Here is a 27,914-nt window from a genome sequence, read left to right on the forward strand (position 1 = left end):
TTATTTTCAAATGGTCTTTACTATTAACAATCCCATTAATATTGACAAGTTGAAACGAACAAATGTACCGAAGGGCTCATAATATGCTTTTTCCTTGTCTCGTTTAACCTTCATCTTACGTTTGGCTCTATTATTTACATATTAAGTTACCGAGTTATTGAGAATGAAATTTTGTTAGTGGTTACCAATTGTCTAGCGCCGAACATTGATTCATAGATAGCGACAACCGTGATGTCAAAGTTAAACGGTACGCACGGGAGAGAAAAAATATGATATATTACTTAACGTAAGAGATTGTGACTTCACTTGCATATAATCCACTGAAAGAAAATATCTGTGAGACTTTAAGCTAGGCAAAGAGTGTTCCTCAAGAAAGATTATATTTATTATTATCATTATTATTTTATACAAATTACATTACAAGTGGAATAACATCATTGTTAACAAAGTCAAACTTAGTTTAGTTTCCTATCTTTGAAAAATAGCTAGAAAACACATTCCTACAAACAAAGATTTCGGATAAAAGTGTGCCACGTTTTCCCCTTCCTACCGTCTTCCCCAGATTAGACTTCAATTTGAGGAAGCTCCACCTCATCATCTTCCGACTCCACCTCATTATCTTCCAATGATCTTCCCTTTGTTTCGGGTATCAGAAATGTACAAAAGAAACCCAAGCAACATGATACTGCAAGAATAATCAAGGCGTTGTTCACCCGTATGCCTGTTGGATAAGAGCTTTCACAATCATAAGGGTCCCGTTTATGCCTGGGTTGAGAGGCAAATAAGAACCCAAATGCTCCAATGATAGCGCCTGCTTTCCCGGCGGCAGCAGAAATCCCATGACATGTCGATCGCAAGCGAGCAGGAAATAACTCTGCCGGCACAATGAAAGTAGTCGTATTGGGCCCAAAATTTGCAAAGAAAAATGTCAGAGAATAAATCGCCAGAAATGGATGAGAGTGTTCAACCCAGTAATGTTTGTAAGGAAAGGCGAGGGCGAACAAGAAAACTGACATAAAGAAAAACCCAATTAGCTGAATTTTAAACCTCCCAATACGATCTATCAGAAAAATGGCCAATATATACCCCGGCAGAGTCCCACATAATGCAATCAACGCCTGTGCCCTTGCAGTGCGATAAACTTCCTCCAATGGATTATCATAATGACACTCTAACCATCCGATCTTCTGATATATATCGTCCTGAAACAGATTACCACTGTAGAATGCAACATCCACGAAGAACCAAGTGGATGCCGTGCCTAGCAAATGTAGACCATGATACCTGAGGAAATCCCTGGAAAACAATCCAAACTGTCGGCGCCGATTTTGAATGCTTACAACATCCGATTCAGCTTCATAAATATCCAGATTAAGAACTCTCGACATATCCTCTGCGGCTTGCCTCGCGTTTCTGGCAACCAAAGCTGTGTAGCGGGCGGTCTCCGGCATTTTCATCCGCCAGTAATACGTAAAACCTGCGGGAACGGCTCCTAACATTAGGATTATTCTCCACACCACGTCCTTCTGCCCGAATGTCGGCTTATCGCCCGCTGCTGTCTTCATGCTAGCCGACACAATTAGAGCCACTGTACTCCCCGCCAGAATTCCAAGACCTTGCATCCCAAATACAGCAGCGATGAAAGCTCCTCTGGTTCTGGTATTTGCATATTCGGACATGATTGTTGCAGACAGTGGGTAGTCCCCGCCAATACCAAACCCTAACCAGAACCTGAAAAAGCATAAACTGCCAATTACAGCTTCCGGTGATTTACCGATTGAGAAGCCAGAAGCTATTGAACTGGCGACCATCAAACTTAGAGTGATTCCATAGGCCCTCTTTCGTCCCATTCTGTCTCCAAGCCAACCGAATAAGAGTTGGCCTGCCAATGCTCCGCATAGCGCGATTCCATTGACGGAGGCTTTTACACGAATCGGCATCTCATCTTCATAGTAGATGCTTCCCAAAGGATTGGAAACAGGCGGGATGCAGAAGAGATCGTAGGCATCCGTGAAAAACCCCATGCCTGCGATAAATATCGCACTGAAATGATACAACTGCGTACGCGCCGTGTCCAGCGCAGACAGCACCTTGAGCGCCATTTTTCTAAGACCCAATACTTTCCCAAAAAAAATCACTATTCCCAATCTTTGCCCCAATTCAGTATGAAATTTGGATAAGCCCCATGTGTAGTAGGCACGGCGAGAGGTCAATCGTAACATCGGCCTGCTTGCAATATATTTAAGCCGATAGGCTTTTTGTATGGGGGTTTGCTTGCCGGGAAAGTGTCAGTATCCCGGTAAATTCCCGCCGGTCATATTTTCTGGCCACAGTAAAATTGACTTCCTGTGCGTAGTAAACCCTAGTGGACAACTCAAAAGTAAGATTCCTTTCTCTTGAAAAAAAATTTGCGTATCATTTTCTTTCTACAGAGATTGCCCCCGTTGCTTTTCCCGTCACCGACTTGTTGCTCTTGAATATTTAATACTTAATAGATAGACATTTTATCTCAAAAATTGATGTAGCATTCACATTTCCTGCACAATAAATTACTTACCCCGTGATCCGTCTGTTTCAACTTGCAAACAGAATAATCTTTCCTGTCTACCAATTACCTCTTTCATACTTTAAGATGTTAAATAGTTATTTACACGCTGAAGAGAATAACTTTGACTGCATTGTTAGTTGATTTTTTAGATAAAGGTCAAAGGATAGAGTACTTTACTGGAAATACTTTTAAGATAATATATTGATTAAGAGAGAGGTTATAATAAGTTTAGAAGGTTTATTATAAAAAGAGTGGCTGGCTGTTATATAATGGAATTTTTTTTAGAGAAATGAATTATTACTAAAGTAATTATATATATGTATGGGTGTTCGTTATTAAAGATTATTAATTATATATGTTCACTTAGCCTATTTTTGAACCATCCACTTAGTCTAGGGAAGTGATTCTATAGTAGAAGATAAGTCAAAACATTTCAGTTAAGTACAAGATTTATTGTAGATGTGGATCTAGATTTGTTGTTAAAGGTGAATGTATGACAATATCCTATTTGGAGATGGATGTCTTCCCATGAAGAGAGATATAACACCCATGCTACACCAATGGTAATGAGAAATAACCACAACTATTAATGCAATTGTATTTGTGAATAGCTAGAGGAAGCGACACATAAGCAATACCATCATAAGAAACTTGCATACTAGATCTTAATTTACCAAATAAAAAGAACAAGAGGGTAGTATTGATGATATTAACTTTACAATTGAAGAATTATGTACCCTAAATTTAATATTTTAATGGTTGGTTATTATTTGCAATGACTTTTCTAGTAGTAAGTTAAAGTCAATTAGACCAAATAGTTAATATAAGCCAATTGTTTTTTATGAATATTAATGAAATTATTTTGGACCTTCATCACTTGAATTTTGTGATTATTGTATTTTAAGTCACTCTCAATTTATTTATGAATTATTTATATATAAAAAAATTTCATAATAAACTACACATTCATAATTGAAAAATGCACATAAACATGATCATGGAAGCATGCATGGAGAGGTTGTAAAATCATGCAATAGAAAAAAGTTGACATTAATTGTAATATAAGACTACTTGTTTTAGTAGTCATTTGTTGGAAATAGAAGTCTAATATAGCTAGTTGATCTCCCTTTATCGGGACAAGATCAACTATAATTACACATTGCTACAAACCCACACTTCTCTTGATTACGAGTGCTTATTCCTTTCACTATTTTCTATGGATCCCTCAATTTGCTATCTATGACAATTAATTCATCTTCTCTTCCTTTTGTTGAAAACTAAGTTACAATTTTAGAAAACACCTAGTAATAGTTGCATATCATAACATTTTAGTCAACAACCAGATGTACAGTGCAAATATTTATCAAAACATTAATAGAAACATAGTTTTAGAAAATTATAATAGAAACATTTGAGATTCTTGACAAGTCACAAAAAATAAGATTCTTGGCAAGCCACAGAAAAAACCTTCTTCTATCTTTCAAGATATTGATGACAATACCTATTACTCTCTAATATAAAAAATTATTCAACAATCAATTTTATAATAAATTTTGAAAACAACAAAAAAAATATTCTAAAATAATTAATAACCAGTTTTTAAAATTCACCAAAGTACCTATTATTTACACCCATAGCCCCTTTTTCTTTTTGTCTCATATTATGAAATATCAAATCATTAACCTTTATAAAATAAATTAATTTAATATATTTGTTAATTAATAAATGTCTAATAAACAGAAGTATTTGAATAAATTTAATATCTACAACAATTATACGGCAAATGAAACACACTTATATAAAATCACTCAAAACATAAAAAGAAATGTACATTCCATCATATTTATTTATTAATTAAAGATTATAAAAATATAACATATACTAATTTTTAATCAATTAACAAATTTGATAAAGGTGCATTCTTGTTTGGATAGACAGTAAAGTAATACCACACCAGGCACACGTTGTACTGCTCTAAAGTAAATTCCGTATATTATTTTTAAGCCGATAGGCTTTTTGTATGGGGGTTTGCTTGCCAGGAAAATGTCAGTATCCCGGTAAATTCCCGCCGGTCATATTTTCTGGCCACCGTTTTCTTTGGTGGGCAACTTGCGTTGCATTGGCATACGGCAGAAACCCATCAAATCCTTCTTGTCAGTGGGCTTATGCAGCCCAGTTTGGACCCACACCCCACCTCTCTCTCTCTCTCACTCGCCACATTTAATAAATTTTTAATTGTATTTTTAAAAATTTTTAATATATGTTTTCTATATTATTTTTAAAATATATATTTTTAAACTGTATTTTATTTATACTTATTTTTATTATTTAATGTATTCTATTTATATTATAATTTTTTATTTTTTTAATATATCTAAAATTTTATATATTTTATTTATATTTTACTTAATAAATTTTAAAAAAATTAGTTTAATAATTTTATTTTTAATTTTTTAATTTTTAATATATTTTTATATAAATGTACAATATTTATATTATATTTTTTTATTTTTCAATATATTTTTATATTTAATATTCATGTTGAAATATTGAATATTATTTTTAAATTTAAATTATTAACATTTTGGTTGTCATTTTATTGTCATTTATTTTAATATTAAATATATATTTAATTTTAATTTAAAAAATAGAATTAAATATAAAATATTAAACATGATGTTAATTTAAAATGTAAAATTTAATATACTATATTAAACTTTAATATACTTTAAAGTTTAACATCATAATATAATTTAAATATTGTAATTTAAAGTTTCATATTTAATATATAAAGTTATAAAACTTTATAAAATTTATTATTAGGTATGTTTATAAACTTTATAAATAATATAGATATAAATAATAAAACTTTATGAACTTTTAATTTATACACTTATAATTCAAAACTGTATAAAGTTTATTATAATATAGCTTTTATATACTTAATATTATAATTCCAAAGTGAAAAACTATTACTTATAATTCAAAAAGTGAATAAATTTTCACTTATAAAGTTTATTCAAAAGTAGATAAATAAATTTTATACACTTATAAATTTTCACTTATAAGTGAATAAAGTTTATTATAATTTAAAAGTGAATAAATTTAATAAATCAATAAGCTTTCATTTCAAGGTGAAACAAAGTTTATTATAATTCAAAAGTGAATAAAGTTTAAAGTATATAAATGTTATATTATAATAAACTTTATGCACTTTTGAATTTTGAAATATAAGTGTACAAAGTTAATTATAGTATAAAGTATAGAAAAAATATAATTTTTTTTTTATATTATAAATCGAGAGTTCAAAAGAGTACATCAAAAAGGAGGGAGGCAGAGCCTCAACCAGCTAGAAGGAGAGCAGCAATGAAAGAGAACCACCAAAGAGAAGAACTATCCGAGATACATATACAGCCGAGAAGCAACAGAGTACAAGAGAACCAGAAGAGCAACCAAAAAAGGATTAGTCCTATGGGTAAACATCTTCAAATTTGTTGACCCAGGATGTCCAACCAATGGGTCCCTCCATCCAGATAGCCTTTTTCTGTTCCAGCAGTTGATGAAAGACCTGAAGGTTATCAACAGAGGGGTTTTTGCTGTTTTGGATCTCCTGCATGAGCTTGGCAAGGGCTTCATCAAACGCCATCTGGTTGTCCAGCACACTAGCTAACTCATAACCATTCTGCATCTCATATATAAACATTGTAGCCCGACCATCACGCAAAAATCTGAGCAACTTCCTTTTTTCTAGGTTGAGCACGCAGCAGACCTGTGAGGCAATTTTAAAATAAATGAGATTTCTATGAAATCCAGTAAGAGATCTGGTAAAACCTTGGAACTTAGAATCATTTCTAAATTTCCATATATGCCAAAGGATGAAAGATGAGAGAACCTACCAAAATAAGTTAGTATCTTTTCTAAGGCCATCAATAAAACCAGTAATAATATCCAAAGTATAAACATAGCGAGTGATGCAAATACCAAACATGAGCCAACCTTCATGGGCAAAGGAACAATCGAAAAATATATGTCTCATAGTTTCAGGAACTCTACAGATAGAACAAATATCAAGGGTGGCATGCTGGTTTCTAATGGGCAGCCTGTCCAGCAGGAGCAGCCATTTAAAGCATTGAATTTTAGGAGGAATAGGAGCTTTCCAGAGCTTATCAAACATTTTATGCCAATCAGAGGAGGAAAAGGAAGAGTACCAAATGACATTAAGATGTTGAGAAACAGAGGTATCATGGTTAAGAAATCGGTATATATCTTTAGCTTTGATAGAAGAGAGGTGAGTACCATCCTGCCGCCTAAAAGAGAGAAATCGGTGAGAATCCACATCAGTATTACGAGGGAGATTAAGGTGAGAACAAGCCATTTTGATGAGGTTATACGTTCGCTTATGAGAAGCAGGGATATCAAATTGATTAGCAAGGTCTTCCCAACTGATGAGCTGATTGTGATCAAGGATATCCATGATATACTTAACACCCTTGTTGGCCCAAAATTTAGCCGAACAGCCTTTAGTCAAAGCAAGGGGTCTACCTTGATGGAGAAGATTCCACCATATTGATCGCTCACCTTGAAGAGTATAATGATAATCAAAGGCTGAGTTATCAATATAGTGTCGAATGTTCTCCCATGCTTTCCATAAGGAATGGAAAACCCAAGTTCCCTTCACAGATATGGGGAAATTGCCAAAAACCAAATCACTGAAGGGGAGATGTTTCCAAGATTTAGCAGTTTTAGGCACTCCATTCTGAATGTCATTTCTGACAAGAACTTTCCAGGGCTCGTCACCAACAAGGGATTGAAGGATCCATTTAGAAGCAAGAGCCATTCCTTGAAGTTTGAGATCTTTAAGACCAAGCCCTCCAAGACTTTTCTCTAGATGGCACCAGTCCCATTTAACAGAATGGGCTTTCCTAGAACCGTTGCCATCTGACCAAAGAAAGTGCCTGATGGCTTTCTAAATTTCCAAGATCTGATAGTTACTAAACATCTAGACAGAAGAGTAATATATACTATAGGAGGAGAGAATCTTTTGGCAAACCTGGACTCTTCCAACAAGGGATAAGAGTCTATGATTCCATTTATTAAGTTTTCTGAAAATCTTGTCTTTTATCCATAACCACATATCTTTGAGGGAAGGCTTGACAGAAAAGGGGATACCAAGATACCTAACAATCTGGTTAGGTCCTCCCCAGGAATAACCGAATTGGCAAAGCCAGTCCGGAGGATGATCACTCCATCCCAGCATAATGGATTTGGAGCTGGAAATACGAGCTCCAGAAGCCTTACCAAACATATCAAGTTTATTACAAAGGCAGATTAGGTTGTCAAAACTGAGCTCAAGAAAGAGAGAAGTGTCATCGACAAATTGAATATTGAGGAGCTCGGAGTCATTAGGAAGAGTAATACCACACACCTTAGGGGAGATGGTGTCATCTTTAAGGATATAATGAAGAGCATCGGAAGCAATGACAAAAAGAGCAGGAGCAAGAGGGCAACCCTGACGAATAGACCGAGACAAAGGAATGGGATTGGTTAGGGATCCATTGACATCAATCATGGCAGAAGCATCTTTTAAAAGAATTTGAATATACTTGCAAAAGATATCAGGGAATCCAAAGGCTTTTAGCATCATCAAGATGAAGTCCCACTCAATTCTGTCGTAGGCTTTTTCGAAGTCAAGGAGAAGCATAGCAACCTCTTGATGAGAGGAATTGGTCCATTCCATGGCTTCCCAGCTGGAAATGAGGTTTTCCAAGATGAATCGTCCTTTAATGAATACAATTTAGAAATATGATATTTATTTATGATTTCTTATATATATGCCAAAATATAACTCTCTAGATATGTTTTGCTTAAATGTTCAACCATATGCTACTAGATCTTGACGACTAATTACTCTTTCCAAATATTATGTCAATTTAACAAATCTCTTTGTAGATCACACTGTTCATCCATTTTCAACGACATATGAATTTTAAAGACTAACAAATCTAACTCTCAGTTGTACAACTATAGTGCTTACCTATTCAGAAACCATCTAATTGTGGATGATGCTTTTTACTGTTTGACATTTTTTTATCAATGTTATTTTGTCAATAAATATACAATAATTGCAATTGACAATTGATATCTATGTTCATTTTTTAAAAATGTTTTGTTAATGCTAATTGTTATTCTATATTTTGTTTTCATCAAGTTCAGAAGCTTTTTGTTGTGTGTTACCAAATCGCTGCCCCATGCCCTTGTTCTTGCATGCTTGACCACCTATCGGCTTCCCGTTGCACGCAAATAAAGCGCGCAACCGCTAGTTATTTCCCGTATTCCAAGAATATTCTTGAGCATATGAATTCGTAGTTGGGAGGAAGCTCATAGGAATTTGTCCTATATTGACTTAATTTCACAAAGAAAGCGAACTTCGTAGTTGCGAGGAAGTTCATTGGAATTTGTCCAGCATAGGCAAAATCGCAAACAATGGACTGGTTTGTCTTCGATGACTAATTACTACAGATTTCTGCCGACTAAAATAATGTTTCTAGATAGCTTACTCACCAAGTTTTCTCGCTTTCTAGGTAATTTATTATACAGCGTGATGACCTGACTTTATCAGCAATTTGAAAGAGACAAGTTGGAAAGGTAGAGATGAATAACGTATCACATTAAATAATAGGTTAATAGTAATATGTGACTATTCATATTTTTTGGGGAAGGCATTTAATTGTGTCATACATGAGGTGTATATATCTTGTTTCTTATGAGATTTGGGGAAGGCATTTAATTGTGTCATACATGAGGTGTATATATCTTGTTTCTTATGAGATTTGAATTTGTAACCTCTTTTTTTAAAGCATAAATTATTTGTAATTAGATCAACTCAAATTATACCACAATCAAGATGTCTCCCTAACACTTCTAATTCGAAAAGCAACTCAAAATTGATATTTTAATTTTAATTGAAAACAACGAAGTGACCATCCACGTTAGTAATCTTAAAAGGGTTTTTTGTGCATGGAAAGAAAAATACTCCTAGTGTAGCATTCCATATTGATTGGTGTTCATTTTGACATTTGTTAGTTTTTGAGTGAATTTCTTGTAGTTTATAAAAAGAATTGAATTAATGATGAGAATTGGATATTTATGTCAATAATCATTTGTTTTTGGGTTCCTTTTAATGAAAATGTTTAATATAATTATTTATTGATAAATGACATTGTTTTGTAAATTTAAATTTGTTTTTTTATTCATTTATATTTACATATTTTCTTATTTATTTGTCTTTATCTTATTCTTATACAAATTCTCACATTTAACATTTATTTGGCTCCTATATTAAGACAAATCATTTCATACATTAACATATTTTATTGTCCTTGGCTATTCCATTGATAAGAGATCAATTTCATGGCCTATGAAATTGATACTTAAAATTCAAAAATTCAAAATAAAAAAATTGGCAATTCCTACCCATTTCATGCCTATCATGAGTTGACTTAGCACACCTTTCAAATGATTTATTGTTATATAGCATCATTCAAATACATTCAATGTGTGCATTCATTATGATATAGAAAAAAAAAATGAGCACTCAAGGAAACTAAATCTACATCAAATTGTTGGTGTAAATAATTATTCATCATGGATATTATTACACTTACTTAAGTTTACTTAGGATAATGCATTTCATAGTAGTTTGGATATGAGACACTTGGGTGTTTGTGCCACATTGGGATAGTGTGTGTAGGAGAAATTCCACCTCTTATGGTGTTGATCTTGTTATTACACTATCATATCCACTTATTGTGGAGTGATAATTCCACCTTCGGTGGGTGATCCACCTCATGTGGAATATTATATTATTTCTCCTACCTACCCACACCTATTTCTTACCTACCCTTGTTTCTTATTGAGCCACATGTCATATTTGTGTGCTCATACATCCATATGGCCTTGCCTATATAAGCAAGCCTCTATTCATTGTATTAGTGATAATCCAGTTGATTGTTGATCATTTTCTATTGATGAGAATACAGTTTATTCTTGTCCTATATTGTGTCTCTATCTTGTACATTTCATTGACCTCTTGATCTTGGCAAAATCCAACATGGTATCAGAGCTATTGGGGCTTCATTGATTCGTCTTGAAGAGGCATTATTGCGACATCAAGAGGCAGATCTGAGGAGTAGCATCTTTTGGAGGCATCCTAGACCAGATCTGACCTCGCCATTGCATCCAGAAGGCCGTTTCCATGAATTTTGGTTATAAAGTTGGCCAATTTTGACCCCCCCCCCCCTCGTGACTTTGCAGGTCCGCAGATTTTCGGCAGACACCGTACCTGTCAGCATCGGTACCGCCTGCCGTCCTCATCGTACCCTACGCGTGTCTCTGTCACCGCTTGCCATTGCCGGTTGTACCCACAGGTTCCCGCCTACCAGATCCCGCACCACTGCCGGCGCCCAAGTCTTCTGGACATTCCCGTTGATGCCTGCAGATCTCTGCCTGTTTCTGGGCCACGTCACCAACTGCCGGAAAACCCAAGCTCCGGCATCCTCTCCAACACCGCCGCGCTCAGCTCTGACTCCTCCCGTGAGCCAACCTCCGGCACCACCCCCACGTCCTCGCTCGGCTCCTCATGCCGCCTCCCGACGCCCGCCACCCTCGGCCAGCTCTCCCGCCACGCGGCAACCAGACAGGAGGACCACGACAGCCATGTGGCAGGCGGCCACTGGCTAGCGATACAAACCGTACTATCCAGTCAGATATTCTGTACAGTGACACACAGCATTCTATACACACAGTCACCCAAGCACGTAATCTGTTCGTACAATACGGACGGCCAGTCAGCAGAGGGCGAAGTTTTTGCGATGGTCATACGGTCGTCAAATTTAATCCACTGAATTGCTGACGTCAGCGCCACATCAGCAGGGTTTGAAAATTTTTGGACCCCCTCTCATTTGCATTTTTGATTTTGCAATTCAACTTCAAATGGCCATAACTTGCTCATTTTTGCTCATTTTTTGGTGCAATTTTTTTTGAAATGGGCTAGAATTTCGTGCTCTCCACAGTGGTGGAAGAATTTTTTGATTTTGATGCACAGATTTTTCAGAAAATGCAGTTTTTGGTGACTATCCCTGAGTAATCCCAGTTTTTGCAACTTCAGAGGCTTCGTTTGGGGTCATCCGACCTCCTTTTTAGGTGCCGTTTTTTTTGAAAGTGCATATTTTTTTATCTACTTTCACATGATATTATCAGATTTATGTCATTGTAAGTAGAAATTATACTTTCAGATCTTGGCCATTTTTGGCTCACTTGGTACTTGTATATTTGCTTGAATCTCAGTTAGATTCATTGCACTATTGATTGAAGTCTCTTGTATCTCATTTGAGAAGTTGTAAAATTTGCATCATAAGTCCACTTTGTCTTGTTTTGCAAGTGGCTCATTGTAATCGCACTAAGTATAAAGTGCCAAAATCATCACTTTAGGGGGGGTACTTTGATTGATTGAATTTGGGGGGTGTCTCTTGTGCTCTTGTGTTCTTTCCTTTTTGCTGCTATGGGTTCTTCTAAGTTTCCTCTCTTAACTCCACATAACTATGCTACTTGGAAAATTGATGCATGGAGTAAACTTATGGAAAAATGACTCACTCATTACATTGATGGAACTATTGTTGCTCCAGCTGATCCTAAGGCTGATCCAGTTGGTCACTTAGATTGGCTCACTAAAAATATCATGGCAATTGGTACCTTAAGAAAGTATGTATCAAAGGATCTCATTTTTCATATTGAGAAATGTACTCTAATCAAGGATGCTTGGCAAAAGTTTCAAGACTTGTATGGTCAAGTTGATGAGATTAGGGGATATCAAATTGATAGTGATCTCACCATGTTAGATCCCAAGAACTTTGATACTATACAAGATTATGTCACTAAGGCAAATGAGTTGAGGGCACAACTCAAAGATTGTGGCATTGATAAAAAGGATACTCAATTGATATTCAACTTGATAGGGAAGCTTCCACAAGAATATGCAGCATTTGTTTCTAGTTTCCAAACTCATAGGATGACAATGGGTTCAAGCTACAAAATGCCTACATTTGATGCTTTCAATGAAATATTGATGATGGAACAAACTAAGTTGATTAGCATGGGCATTCTCAAGGCTTCTTCTAAGTCTCAAGCATTAGTAGAAAATCAAGGGAACAAAGGAAATCAAGGAAAGGACAACTCAAACAAGAAGAAATGGCCATCAAAGCCTAAAGAAAAAGCACCATCTTCTCCACAACAAGGAGATTCATCCTCTTCCAAGAGAGATAATTCACCAAAGAGGGAGAGACCTACTTGTGCTTATTGTAAAAAGATTGGTCATGAGGAGCATTGTTGCCATTCTAAGAAGATTGATGAGCTCACACATATCATCAAAAAACATAACATTGATTTGCCTAAAGTCTACAAGAAGGATGATTCATCAACTTCCACTTCCTCACATTCAAAAGGAAAAGGGCAAGCATTCATGGCTTCTACAAGTGGAAAGACTCACTCTTTTGGAACAAGAAAAGGAAAAGCTCTATGTGCTACTATCAGTCATGATTCAGAGAGATGGCTTCTAGATTCAGGGGCTTCTCATCATATGGCATCTTCACAATCTATGTTCTCTACATTTGAGCCTTGCACCATGCCTCAGATTTTGATGGGCAATCATACATACATGGATGTGATTGGGAAAGGATCTATTGACATTGGGGATAACTCCTTCAATGATGTGTTGTGTGTACCCCACTTGACAAACAATCTCCTTTCTATCTATCAAATCACACATGGCGCAACTAAGAGAGTTGTGGAGTTCACACCTGACTCAGTTTTCATTAGAGACATGGAGACTAGAGCTATCATTGCAACTGGGGTGGTTGATCATGCATCTCGGTTATACTCCTTTTCAGATTTTGTTGATGATGATGATTTCACATTTGATGATTCTACACATTATGATCACACTTCTTGTGATGATTCAGATTTTGAGGAGAACTTTGGACACTTGAACATGGGGATTCTCACATGTGACCCCATTCTTGAGTCTTGTATTTCATCTTCTCATATTGATATCACATCACCTATTGCACCTGATGATGTAGATAGTGTGACAGCTTTGCCTTCATGTGATTCAGTGCAGCAGGATATACATTGTCTTCCAGCTTCAGATTCATGGGATGATTACTTGACAGACATTGTAGGTTTGTTTGCGGAATCCTACATTGCAGATTTGGGAGACATCATTGATGACATACATCTTCTCTTTGATGAAGATGATCCTTCTTCAATTGTTGCGAGGGCACACTCTGACCCTCTTTTTCATTCTCTACATGATCATTCTTTTGAGGTTGACATGATTGTGGATACTTATGTACAGCAGTTGGAGGAGGTCTCTTTGTGTTTTGAGGAGACATATGAATCTTTGGGACATGTTCTACATCCATCTCCACTAGATCTTGGAGTGCCTTTTTCAGTAGTGTGGCACAGTTTACCACCTTTGGAGGGGGTATCTTTTAGCATCGACATGGGGACACTTGAGCAGTTTTCAGAGATTCCTTTCATCATGAGTTTTCTTCATACATCTTCCCTTCATGATTGGGGAGGCTTCATGGATACACGTTTGGTTTTGTTTCTTCCTAAGGGGAGGAATGTTGTTCGACGTTCGTGGAGCAGTTTCTTCATACATCAAGCTTCTATCATTGGTGCAGATTCTTCATTGAGGGAGGATCACAGTTTGACTTCTCTTCTTCTCTCATATGGGGGGGACTTTTTCCTCACATGGGGTTTTGTTCCTCACATACTTCTACGAGAGTTCTCTTGTATAGCTTTCATCTCTCTTTTTGGGGGAGGGTTTTTTCCCATTGGGTTTTTCTCTCTTTCCCCACTTTGTGAGAGATTTCATTGCATTGGTTTGCATGCATTTGCATTTGTTCATGGGTACCTAACATGACCTCGTAGCCGGGACCCATCTTGCATTGCTTAGTTGCATTGTCGACTTAAGTGCATTCCCCTAAGTTGCACTTAAGGGGGGGTGTTGGTGTAAATAATTATTCATCATGGATATTATTACACTTACTTAAGTTTACTTAGGATAATGAATTTCATAGTAGTTTGGATATGAGACACTTGGGTGTTTGTGCCACATTGGGATAGTGTGTGTAGGAGAAATTCCACCTCTTATGGTGTTGATCTTGTTATTACACTATCATATCCACTTATTGTGGAGTGATAATTCCACCTTCGGTGGGTGATCCACCTCATGTGGAATATTATATTATTTCTCCTACCTACCCACACCTATTTCTTACCTACCCTTGTTTCTTATTGAGCCACATGTCATATTTGTGTGCTCATACATCCATATGGCCTTGCCTATATAAGCAAGCCTCTATTCATTGTATTAGTGATAATCCAGTTGATTGTTGATCATTTTCTATTGATGAGAATATAGTTTATTCTTGTCCTATATTGTGTCTCTATCTTGTACATTTCATTGACCTCTTGATCTTGGCAAAATCCAACACAAATCAATCTAGAGTAATTGAATGACTAAAGAGTGTTTTCTTCAATCATTTCTATGATTGCATGGATAATTTAATCAAAGGATTTTGCCAAAAAAAAGATCACTTCTATGATCTAATGATTTCATCAATGTATTTTCAAATACTACTAATCCTTCATAATCAATACAAAATAGAAAATTCAATGAATTAGAAAGAAGAGCTGCATAGTTACTGAATTTAAAAGAATGGATATTAGGACAAATCTACACTATATAGAAGTGCCATCATAGCATTTAGAGACAATCATAATTTGAAGGTATTTAATAGAGAGATAGTTTTTCAGTTTTAAATCAAAGCTATTATTCATCTTCATTCTTAGACCTATGTACCTTAACCCTTTGATTTCATTTTCTATATTAGCATTTAGTATTTTGATATGTCTTGAATATAAATATGATCTAACCTAATTTATGCTACTGTATATGCATATTTAATCAGTTTAGTCTAAACTTAAGAAAAGTTACAATATTTCTAATTGCATCATCAGTCATCAAGATTATTCATTAAATCTTGTTAGGGTTTAATTTCTTATTAGTGCTATACATTATTTTCCTAAGGTTTATTCTTTGTTATGTGATATCACTTTTGGTCATCCTAGTGACCATTATATGTATTTGAATTCATCATTTTTATTAAATATTAAAATCTTTATTTAAGTAACTATTATTATAATCCGTTAATATCTCATATTCTTTAAAATAATTATTATTTAATTAATTATCTTTCTTATCATTAATTCTCATTTACTTCCTATTTTTAATCGATTAAATAAAACTAATTATATAACCTTATTCATTGATTCTTCAAACTTAATTAATTAATTCATTAAGGTTAATTAAGATCCAATTAAATTTTCTTCTAATTTTTAATTTCATAGAACCCCAATATTCCAAATTTAAATTATGGTTATCCATTATCTTCATATGGATTAAAATATAAACTTAGCACCATATAGTGTGTCCCTATTCCCCTCGTGCCCTCACATTTTTTTGCATACTTACCCTAGTTCATGCTCACACATGTGGGAGCATATAATATTATAGCTTTCAATCTTTGTCAAGCCTCAAACTCAATTTTGTTCTATTAACCTAGGCCAATTATCTTTCTCACACATGGGTGTGCATGTTTAGAACACATATGTAGCCTCTAATCTCTTACACATGCCACCTTGTGTGTACATATGCGATAATTTCTTCCCTGCTATCTCATGGTTCACTTATTTTCCTCTCTTATCTTTGTGACAAGGTGGAGACTTCAATTCACGTCTCTATTTTCTTCAAATATTATCACTCTAGTAACTTTGCATCGTGGGCCCTAATTTTCCTTAGAAAATCTACAAATTGGATTCTTCTTTTCCATTTGATAATCTACCATCAAGTAAACTTATGCTACTATTTTCACTATCAATCTTCAGCTATTTTTATGTTAGTGCATTAATATCAATCCTTAGTGCATTAATATCAATCCAAATTGATACAACTACATCCATCACGAATTTGAGCACATCAAGTGGAGCTTAAAGGATTCTCTCCACTTCAACTCCATTAGATGAGTAAGGTAAACATGGTATAAATGTAAATTTTCTATTGAAGCTTTAGTGTTTAATACTTATTTAACTATTTTTCTTCGTTCTAGCACACTTGGTGGGATGCATGTCCATCTTACTAATTTTTGGTTTGAGTTCTTTTTTAAGTTTTACATGCAATATTTTGGTTAAGCACCTACACTCTACATTTTGGCACTTGTGTTTCTAAATCAACAAATTTACATGTTACGAAATTTACAATTTTTGTTTATTTTTATTTTTTTACATCTTATTTCCAAGTTTTTCTTACCTTTGTTTTTTTTACATTTTTCACATCTTTTTTGAATGGTTTTTATATTATTTTTTTCTTTGTGTTTAAGATACTATATTTCATTGCAATTATTTTTTATCCATTCTAAATTTACACGTGTTCCTTATAGATTAACACTTACATGATCCAACACATGTATGAAGTAGCACTTGTATGGATTAACGAATCTTCTTATAATTCAACAATTTTCTTTATTATATTTTTTATGTTTTATATTTATATTTTTCGCTCTCTAGAATCCAATCTTTTTTAAATTTTAATAATATAAAAATATAAAATATCATAATAATTTTAATAAGATTTCGATGTTATAATATAATAATATAATAAAGCTAATGTTGTATAATCCATATATTTTGTTTTCCTTTCAATCTTTGAAGGTTGCACCCACTCTTTTCTCTCAGGATTGATCATTCAAGCCGATTTTTTACTATCATACATAGTTTTTTAAATGTTATTTTTTATAATAAATTGGATTATTGGATAGATAAATGAAATTATTAAACAACATTAGATGTGCTATTCATGTTTATCTATAAGCATAGTCGTTTATATGTATCTTAAAGATAAATAGATGAAACGATTAAATAACACTAAATGTGGTATTTGTGTTTATTATGGTACTCGTGTTTATTTATAAACATAGTTGTCTCTTAAAGATGTCAATTTTTACATAATTCAATACATAAACATTTCCTTTGAGATTTGTATCCTACAATATATTTATTTAAAGTATATTTTACTATTAATATAACCATTTCACCTCATACAAGTGCTAATATATCATTCATGTAAAGTAAAAATGAAATAATGTTAATCCTTACAAAGTTAAAAATAATTTAGTCAAGGTAGTTTCCTTTCTTTGAACACTACCTAGAAAACAAATTGCTCATACATGTTTCCCTTCTCACCATCTTCCCTAGATTAGGCTTGAACTTGAGTAAATTCTCCCTCATTATCCTCCAATGATCTTCTCTTTGTTTTTGGTATCAAAATGTGCAAAAGAAACCCAAACAACTTTCTACTACTAGAAAAATCAAGGCCTTATCCACTCCTATGCCCATGCTTGTTCGAGAAGAGCTTTGGAAAAAATAAGGGCTCTTATAAATAAGGGTTTTTATCAATAAGCTTAGGATGTGTGGGTTGAGAGGCATACAAGAATCCAAATGCTCCAATGATACACCCTTCTTGTAGTGCCTCTCCCCGATCCATCATTTGTGATTGAATGTGTTAGATATTTATGGGTTTGTTTGATACTCCTTGTTTCTTATTTCATTCTAGATATTAAAATTTTCTTTAATAATAAGTGGACATATTATGATTGCTATGATTACTATGGTGATGTTGATTCTATGTTCCTAGGTAATTATTGAAGTTAGATTTATTTTTAGCTCCGTGGAAGTTTGTTCATTAGGAGGATGTGATGCCCTCACCTATCTTGCTTATATTTGTTTTGAAGGACTTATTATTGATCTCAGATACTTTCTTATGATGATAGCCATCTACTTCACCTATGGTCTTATGTTTATATCTATTGTTTTGATTAGACGCATAGCAGTGATTTCATTAATGTTTATGATTATGTACATGTTTAGTATAGGTAATGATGCATGCTTTACTCAAACCATGATTTGAATGTCAAGTTATTGAAAATAGAAATTGAAATGATTATGATACTAACATGATGATTATATGAATGTAGTAATCAATTGGAACTTCCTATCACTCATTTTTAGAGGCGTATGAGTTCATAGTCATCATCATTTTATAGATGGTATATGTTACTCATGTATGCACATATGATGTTTTGTGTAGTTTTTTTTGTGGATGTAGCATGTAGGTACCGGGCATCAACTCCTCTCGATCTCAGGACTGAGTGTGCTCTATTGGCCCCTAAAGGTGGCAATGGGAGATAGCACCCAGGTCCTAGGTGTCCACCTTGTGTTTTCTCTATTGTGGGAGTAGGGTTAGCACCATAGCCCTTGCATACATTTGGTCTTTGTCAGTTAGGTCAAATTTGTTGTACAGTATGAGTCTAGTCGAGTGAGTGTGATCCTTGATTTTTGTGTTATGATTAGTACTAGAAATTTAATAAAAGGATTAAATTAAACATACAACATTATTGGACGTAAGATAATTATATTTAAATGGATTCAACGAATTATATGTGTGTAACTTTATTAATAATATTATCCACAAACATAATTAATTAGTTAAATTAATTAAATAAAGTTAATAGTGTAAATAATTAAAACTTGTTTAATATCATTAATTAATTAATTTTTATTAAATTAATTCAATATTATAAATAAATAAAAAGATTACTGTTTAAGTTAACGACAAAATTAATTCTAAGGGATTGTTTATCCGCAATGGTTGGTTGGTTGTGATGGTTGAGAGACTTAAGTCTCTCGGAAGCATTTGGATAAAGGAGAGATTGGCTTTTGGGTGGAGGATTTGGAGAAGGGGAGATTGCAGAACTCGCTTCAATTTTTTTATTATTGCATTTCCAGGTAGGCTTTACCTCCTTCTGAACAATGGTGTTTGAATATTGTTCTCTGTGATGCACAATGTCCAGAAATGGAATGTAGCCTGTGGAGTTTGTGGATTTGTTTGATTTATGTGTTAATCTAGAATTGCTTTTAGATTTGAATAATGTACTTTCTGTGCAACGTAATAATAGTAATATCAATTCCAACAAACCTCTGTTGAACTTAAAACATCCGTTGTATCCAACAATGAGGACTTTTTAAACCTTTATATTTTTTATTATCATTATCAATAGCCTTGTATATTTATGTATTTTTATTAAAATCTATCGTTGGTTGGTAAACCGTATCCTTTCCGCAATACCTTATAATCTCTTCCTGTATGGGAATTGTTCCATTAGTAGAATCGTCTGTCTAAGGAATAGAGATTTTTTCTTTAGGACATTCAAACTATTTTTTTATTATACGTATTTTCACTTTTCCTTATATCCTTTCATGGCTGGGCGGCACTGTGTATTCCTAGCACAGAATGGAGAGCACCATAGTTTTGTTTGGGCATGGGGAGGTGGTCCTCCCACGCGTGGGTGGAGAGTCCCACCTACGTGGGGTGTAACCACGCTGGTGGCACTCCACCACGCAGAATGGGCGGGAAGTGTCCACACAAGGTGGCACTCCAACGCAAGGGGGTGGCCCTCTCTCATACCGTGGGGTAAACAAAAAAATCCATGCCCAGCCTTGCCAATCACCACGCCTGCAAATGTATATGCCCAGAGAATTAAAATATGATTGTGTTATAATATAATGTTTTAGTTGTGCGTATTAAATTATAGGGTTTTGTCATTAATATTTGGATAAATAGTGCAGTTTTTTGGTTGCTCTTTAATTGCATATTAGGGTTTTATTTTATGTGTAAATATTTTATTTTATGGTAAAGTTTGTTTTTAAAGCTTGTATTAGATTGATGTATTTTTTTCCCATTGAATATTTATATAAATTATAATGATTGTGTTCTTTTCGTGTCTTGAAATAAATCATGCATAGAACAAATATCTTTTTGAATACTTATCTGGTCAGTTTTCTTATCTAAATCGGATAAAAACTTAAATGAGATTTGAGTGGTTTTATTTGTAAATAAGATGTTCAGCAAAGTTCTTATTATATATTGTGTAAGGGATATATATATATATATATATATCCCTTACACAATATATAATATTGGTCGAGTGAAAGTTTAATGAAATGTGATTTTATCTGTAAGTCATCTTGTAAAGTAGTTTCGATCAACTTGTTAAGAGCGAGAGTCAATTAAATAATATCATGTTATTATTAAGTAATTAACAATGGTTATATATATTGGTAATAGAGCTAGTTTAATATAATTAAGTCAATTAACATCCAATAATGGAATTGGATTCTGGGATATAATTATTGACTTTTAATTGAAATCTTATATAGGTATAAAATTTGAAAATGATTAATATTTCCTCATGCTCTCTTTCATTCTAATGATGGATCATGGAGTGTGATCCGAAACATTGATGCAAAAACTCATACACAATCGAATCTCGAAACAATCAAGAACAATATCCCATGGATTGTGGAAACTTGATGTCTGTTATGATTAATATTATTTAATTTGTTACCATTTTATTGTTATTAATCTATAACCTTAAGTCAATGATGTTAAATAAATGTTATTGGGATTGTATCTTTATTATTGTAAATAAAAATCAAACCATTGATTAAAAATGTTTTTATAATGATTAATTTAATCTAGGTGGTTAATGATGATGATGTTTTGTTTATATATATGTTGTACCTTGAAGTCTTATTGCATTATTCAATTAAGTTGATCTATAGATTGCCTCAGAGTCTTAGTTTTGATCAAGTTATAGTATCTCAGAGGCTCATAGGGGTTGTTGGTAAACCTTATGTCGTTATCCCTATTTGGAAGTTATTTATTGAGTATTATTGGATATTAGAGTTGTGATATTATTATCTCATTCTGATTGATTAGACCTTGTGCTTGTGGTACTGAGGCTTTATTGCCAAGATGGTGAATTCCTTGCTTGATTAAAATTGTTTATGATTAGATTCCTCCCTAGGATTGGGTTAACTAGTGGGTTGGTTGCTTGGAGTCTTAGAGAGGAGTGGTTCTCCATGGAGGCTAAGATCCTAAGTGATTGCCAAGACAACTCATTGGGAGAGTTGTTTTAACAAGTGATAAGCTTAATTAATGAACATAGGGGTTTGGGTAGTATTTCACATTAATCACGATAATGGTAATGGCCCACTAATGGTCTAGAGTTCTTATTTACGCTCAAGATGAGATCGGGAAGGCCTAGAATGGCAAGATCAACTTCCTTGTCTTCATGAAAGATATGTTAATTCCACATGAGTGTTTAATGGGGGTTAGGGATTGAGAGAGACTACCAAGATAACCCAGGATGAGGATTGGGGTCTACGGAGACCTACCAAGACAACCCATACCAAGTTATGTGATGAAACTTCTTCCCCAATGCATCTTAGCACCTTGATCAAAGTATCATGGTAATAAGCCTCTGACAATAGACCTTGATGTTAGTACTTGACTTTCCTTTGGGTGGCTAGATACTGCTGACCTTAGTATGTCTATTAGGACTTGGTGTCTATCTTCCTAGCCTAGTAGGGTGGACCTTAGGATTCGGCATGGTCGAGTGATCGTGGCCTACCTTTTGAAGTTAGTTTCCTTGAAGAGCATGGTTGTGGTCTCCTCTAGTTGGTGTACCTTGTTCATTTTTCCAGTGTTGATGTTGAAGATGTATTTATGATGTTATTTTAGGTACTTTCATACGATTGTGATTGTATCACTCCGCTAAGGTGGAATCTTCATGTAATTGGATACTGTAATGTAATGTTAATTTATGTATAGTGGTTTTAGATTGTGTAGTGTTGGTACCGACAATTAGTAATGTGTTTATGAGTTATCTTATATTTCAATTGATGTTTAACTTAACATAGTTTAGATAGGTTAGTCATATGCAATGGATTAAGATAGTTAAAATGTAATATGTGGAAATGATTATGGTTATACTTACATGTTTCATGAAATCTAAATTGTTATATGGTGTTGAGGAACCTCTTTGATATTTATGTATTATGATTCTTAATTAATGTTTGTCATTAAATATCTTTGCCAAAAAAAAATGCTACAATTATCTATTATTGTTTGTAAGTTTTATCTTGTACCTTGAGGTTCCTCGCAAGGTACATTACACTGCTTTACCGGTGGCTGGAAAAATTTCATGACATATCGATCACAAGTGAGCAGGAAATAACTCTGTTAGCACAATGAAAGTAGTCATATTGGTATTATTATAATATATTACATTGTTAGTAGATGTTTTACATTTATTAGGGTAGATAGTTAGAGAGGTAGTTTTTGCATGGTTAAACTATTTAACTGATTTCCGCCATCTCCACCACTTTATAAAATGCATATCAAATGTAATATTTTTCTATATGAATAAAGGAGTGTTTTATGTACTTTTTATAACAACTGTTATCAAAGTGGTCTGTCTGAGCACCTTTGAATATGCAATGAGTTTCTGAAGTTATGTCTCTATGAAAATGGTGTGAGAGAACATCGAACAATCTTTGTGCCTATGCTGCAACAAACCAAGCAATCTTTTTGTATGTTAAGTGATTGTAGTTCTTTCTTTCTTTAATTTGCAAGGGAAGGTAGGGCTTAGAAACAAATATTGCAATTTTAGTGAAGTAATTATAGGAAAATAAAAGGGATATTTTGTTATGGAGATTGTGGTTGATACGCTAGATAAATATTTTGGTTTTAACTTTCATACTTGGAAAATAAAAATTCAGATGCAATTAATGAATAAAAATTTATGGGGAATAGTGAGTGGAAAATAAATGAAACCTACAGATGCAATTAAATTATTAGAGTGGGATAACAAAGATGATAAAGCCAAAGCTATTATTGGTCTTTCTCTTTATGATTCAGAATGACATCATATAGATTTGGATACATCATCAGCAAATATTTGGGATAATATCAAAAAAAATTTTGGAACAAAGGCATTAAGTGCAAAATTCTCTTTAAAAATTCAATTGTTTAGGTTCAAAATGGAAAACGGAGTCAAAATATCAAGTCATATAAGTAGTTTGAGATCTCTTATTAAACAATTAGCAGAAGTTAAGGCTCCAGTAGGTGATGAAGATGCTAAGGCTATCTTGTTAAATATCTTGCCTACAAAATACTATAATATTATATTTACACTTAGCCAAATAACCTCCCAGAGTTTAGAAGATATGATTTCAGCCCTTTTAGTAGAAGAAAAGAGAACAAATGTAGAAGATTTAGAAGATGAACTTCTCCATTGGAAAATGCATTATATGTTCAAAATCATAATAAAAGATCAAGCATAAGTAATGAAGATATTAAATGTTTTTATTGTAAGAAAAAAGGTCACAGGGCTTGGTCATGTAAAAGTCAAGGTAGAGATGTTCTTAAAGGAAAGGTTAAAGATAAAATCAATGAAGAAAATGTTGGCATCTGATGAACCAGTATGGTGATATGATGATAATGTATGTTGTCATTGATGTCAATAAGTGCAGGTGAACCGGTATGAAGATTGGAAGAAGTTGTTATTGATGTTCAAGTAGGAGAACCAGTATGAAGGGATGAAGTGGACTGGTGTCAGGGTTTCACTAAGTGTGACTACCGATTGGTAGTCTTAGCTCTAAGGTTTCCGGTTTGGAAATCTAGCTTATGCAATACAACCAGTGACATTCTGTGATGAGTTAGCTAAGAGATAAGGATGAGATCGAGATACCACGTTCAGTTTTGTGCACATGAAACTAAAAGATTTCCTTGAGGATCTTGTATGTGAAGATCGATTGCATTAAATGTCTACCTCAGGAATGAACATTCTTCTTAGCGGTATGTGAAGATAGCATGATGAGTTACTGATTTCCATATGCAGTGAAGAATGGACAATGCAGAATGACTTGTGATCTGTTTGAGATTGTTTTATTCTATGCAAAGTGTTTGAACGGTCGGGATTGGACCACTTGTATTGTAAACCTAAAATGTTTAGGGTTTATGCTACCGAACTAATTGTTGTCTATAAGGTTGATGATGTTAGTTATTGTTTGTGTTGGCAAATGTTAGGTTTGTATCCGAGCGATGAGATACTTGCCGAACCAGTGAGTGAAAAATTGGAGAGTGTGATTTCAGAGTAGAGGAGCTGAAAAGGATCTGCCTTAGCAAGTTGTGTTGTTATCAGATCAAAGTTTTACTTGTTGTCTTCTAACCATTTAAACAGTTGGAAAGTCCCTTTACCGGGTAGCTTTAACAGGCTTATTGCAAATCCTCTAACTAGGTGACTCAAGATCATTGTGTTCTTCCAATCCTCTAGTGTGGTAACCTTTAACAAGGTTTCAACCTTTAACATTGTATATAGCCATCCCTTAACCGGGTGATCTTTAACAAGATCAGTTCCTAATAGAACCTTATTGTAAATTCTTTAACCGGACTAGGCTCCTAACAGAGCGACCTTCAAAAGAGTTCAAAAACAAGCTTGTGGGTATTTATCCCCACTGTGGTTTTTCCCATTTGGTTTTCCGTGTGAAAAATCTGTGTTATGAGTTGTGCATTTTTCATGTGATGATTGAGCAGTCTTTTTGTAGGTGAATACGTATGAAAAGCTAATGGTTATGGTATTATTGATTCAACACATGCATGAGTATATTGGTGAAGTAGTTATCAAGTGTTGAATGTTATTTAAAGTATTCAGTTTTACTAGTTTAGCTGTGTGAAGTCTTACTGTGTTTAACCGGTATTGCCATGGTTAAGTTCAGTAATGAAGACAACCAGTTAGCATTGTTTTAACTTGATAAGTTGTTGAGAAGTTTTTGTATGTACTGATTCACTCCCCCCTCTCAGTACCGATTAGGGTATTTGTTGTTCATCATTATTCATCAGAAAACATTTCTTATATTGAGAATGGGGATTCGTCAAATGATCAAGTTATTATTTATGATTCTCTTAGTGATTCTGGAGAAGTTCTATAAGTCTTCACTTTATTGGAGGCTGGTGGCACAGAAGGATGGAGGATTTCCATCATCTCAAGTTAGATTCTCACTTTGAGATGGTGTTTTTCTTGAGAAGCGTTTTTGGCTTTTTGGTTTCTTGTTTATTCCTTGTTGTTGCTGGCATATTTGAAGATGCATGTATTGTGAAGTTTGTTTTTGGAGACAGGTAAGGGCTTTGGTGTAAAGCTCAATATGGATGGTTGTGGAGTAGTACTCGAGGTTGTGTTCAAAAATTATACCCTTCTGAGGGTTATCAGGCAACTTGATGAAGCCATGTGGTTGGAGGGCTCAGTTATGGATTGTTGCTGAATAATTAGGGATATTAGATAGAGGCTACACCTTTCCGAGGGTTATGAGATAGCTTGGTGGAGCTAAACTTGATTCATAATTTGTTTCTTCAAAAAAAAATTTCACAAAATATATCTATATATATTCTGTAATCAGCAATTTTTATTATGTAAGACTTAAGGGGGGGTTTCTGGGCAAACATTTGTAAAAAAAATGTAATAGAAGGGGATCGTTAATATAATTTATTCCATTATTAGTAAATGTATTACATTGATTAGGGTAGATAGTTAGAGAGGTAGTTTTTGCACGGTTAAACTATTTAACTGCTTTTTGCGTATCCACCACTTTATAAAATGCATATCAAATGTAATAATAAAACAATATTTTATGTACTTTTTATAACAATTGATCCCAAATTTTTTGAAAAAAAATGTCAAGAATAGATCGCCAGAAAGCCATGTCGATGAGATTCGTCAAGCCAGTAACTTTTGTAAGGAATGGCGAGGGCGAACAAGAAAACTGACAGAAAAAAAAAGCCCATAAGCTAAATTTTAAACCTACCGAGACGATCTATCAGAAGAATGGTAAATATGTAGCCCGGCAGAGTCCCACACAATGTAATCATTGCCTGTACCGTTGAAAAACGAAAAATATCATCTAATGGATTCGTATATTGACACCTCAACCATTTGATATTATGATATATATCGCTCTGAAATGGATTCCCACGGTAGAATGCAATATCCACGAAGAACCAAGTGGATGCCGTGCCTAGCAACTCTAGCCCGTGCCGCTTCACGAAAGCCATGGAAAACAATCCGGACGGCGGCGGCCAACTGTGAGTGCCTAAAACATCCGCCTCATCTTCATCAATGTCCAGATTAAGAACTCTCGACATATCCACTGCTGCTTGCCTGGCGTTTCTGGCATCCAAAGCTGTGTAGCGGGTGGTCTCGGGCATTTTCAACCGCCTGTAATAACTAAAACCTGCGGGAACGGCTCCTAGCGTTAAGATTATTCTCCACACCACGTCCTTCTGCCCGAATGTCGGCTTATCGCCCACTGCCGACTTCATCCTAGCCGACACAATTACGGCCACTGCACTACCCGCAAGAATTCCAAGACCCTGCATTCCAAATACCGCAGCTATGAAAGCTCCTCTGGTTGTGGTATTTGCGTATTCGGCCATCATTGTCGCAGACAAAGGATAATCCCCGCAAATACGAAACCCTAACCAGAACCTGAAGAAGCATAGACTGCCAATTACAGCTTCTGGTGATCTGCCGATGGAGAAGCCAGAAGCGATCGAACTCGCGACCATCAAACTTGGAGTGAATCCGTAGGCTCTCTCTCGTCCCATTCTGTCTCCAAGCCAACCGAAAAAGAGTTGCCCTGCCAATGCCCCCCATAGAGCAATTCCATTAACGAGGGCTTTCACATGAATGGGCATCCCATCATTATAATAGATATTTCCCAGTAGATTGGAAACAGGCGGGATAGAAGAGATCGTAGGCATCGGTGAAAAACCCCATGCCTGCGATAAATATTGCAGTGAAGTGATACAATTGTGTACGCGCCGAGTCCAGCGCGGAAAGCACCCTGAGCGGCATTTTTTGTAACTCCTGATCTTTTACCCGAAATTTTACAAGTCCCAATGCTTGCTCACTATTTGGACTAAATTCCAGATGTCATATAGACACGGCGAGAGGTCAATCATCGTAATGTCTTATCTTTTGGGTTTATTTCAAGAATATCTTGAATATACTGTATAATTTCATAAGGAAATTAAAATTCGTAGTTGCAGGGAAGTTCATTGGAATTTGTGGAGAATGAAAAAAATGCACACAAGGGACAGTTTTGTGGGGCCGCCTTAAGAAAATACTTCAACGAGTACCCGGTACAGATGTCTGCCCGTAACTTAAATACCAGAATTTCCTGGGTCCTAGGTGTTTATTATACAGCGTGATGAACAGGACTATATTGACAATTGAAAGGGAGAAGTTGGAAAATTAGAGATGAATAGTGTATCGCATGAAATAGTGTT

The 27,914-nt window shown here is 34.6% G+C and overlaps 3 protein-coding genes across 3 annotated transcripts; all 3 read right to left on the reverse strand.

The window, feature by feature from the left end:
- Positions 1 to 427: 427 nt before the first annotated feature.
- LOC131875501 (low affinity inorganic phosphate transporter 1-like) lies at positions 428 to 2,192 on the reverse strand. The gene has a single exon (XM_059220011.1). It carries the CDS (start codon positions 2,100 to 2,102, stop codon positions 564 to 566), a length of 1,539 nt encoding a protein of 512 aa, XP_059075994.1. The 5' UTR covers positions 2,103 to 2,192; the 3' UTR covers positions 428 to 563.
- A 3,825-nt stretch (positions 2,193 to 6,017) lies between these two features.
- Positions 6,018 to 10,921, reverse strand: LOC131875279 (uncharacterized). Its single transcript, XM_059219360.1, has 4 exons — positions 10,890 to 10,921; positions 7,599 to 8,295; positions 6,510 to 7,514; positions 6,018 to 6,317 (listed from the first exon to the last, which is right to left on the reverse strand). Exons 1-4 carry the CDS (start codon positions 10,919 to 10,921, stop codon positions 6,018 to 6,020), a joined length of 2,034 nt encoding a protein of 677 aa, XP_059075343.1.
- Positions 10,922 to 19,962: 9,041 nt separating this feature from the next.
- On the reverse strand, positions 19,963 to 27,386 carry LOC131875280 (inorganic phosphate transporter 1-2-like). Its single transcript, XM_059219361.1, has 2 exons — positions 26,432 to 27,386; positions 19,963 to 20,240 (listed from the first exon to the last, which is right to left on the reverse strand). The coding sequence occupies exons 1-2, from the start codon at positions 27,384 to 27,386 to the stop codon at positions 19,963 to 19,965; spliced, it is 1,233 nt and encodes a 410-aa protein (XP_059075344.1).
- Between the last annotated feature and the right edge of the window lie 528 nt (positions 27,387 to 27,914).

This window comes from Cryptomeria japonica, chromosome 4, assembly GCF_030272615.1.
Source record: "Cryptomeria japonica chromosome 4, Sugi_1.0, whole genome shotgun sequence".
Classification (NCBI taxonomy): domain Eukaryota; kingdom Viridiplantae; phylum Streptophyta; class Pinopsida; order Cupressales; family Cupressaceae; genus Cryptomeria; species Cryptomeria japonica.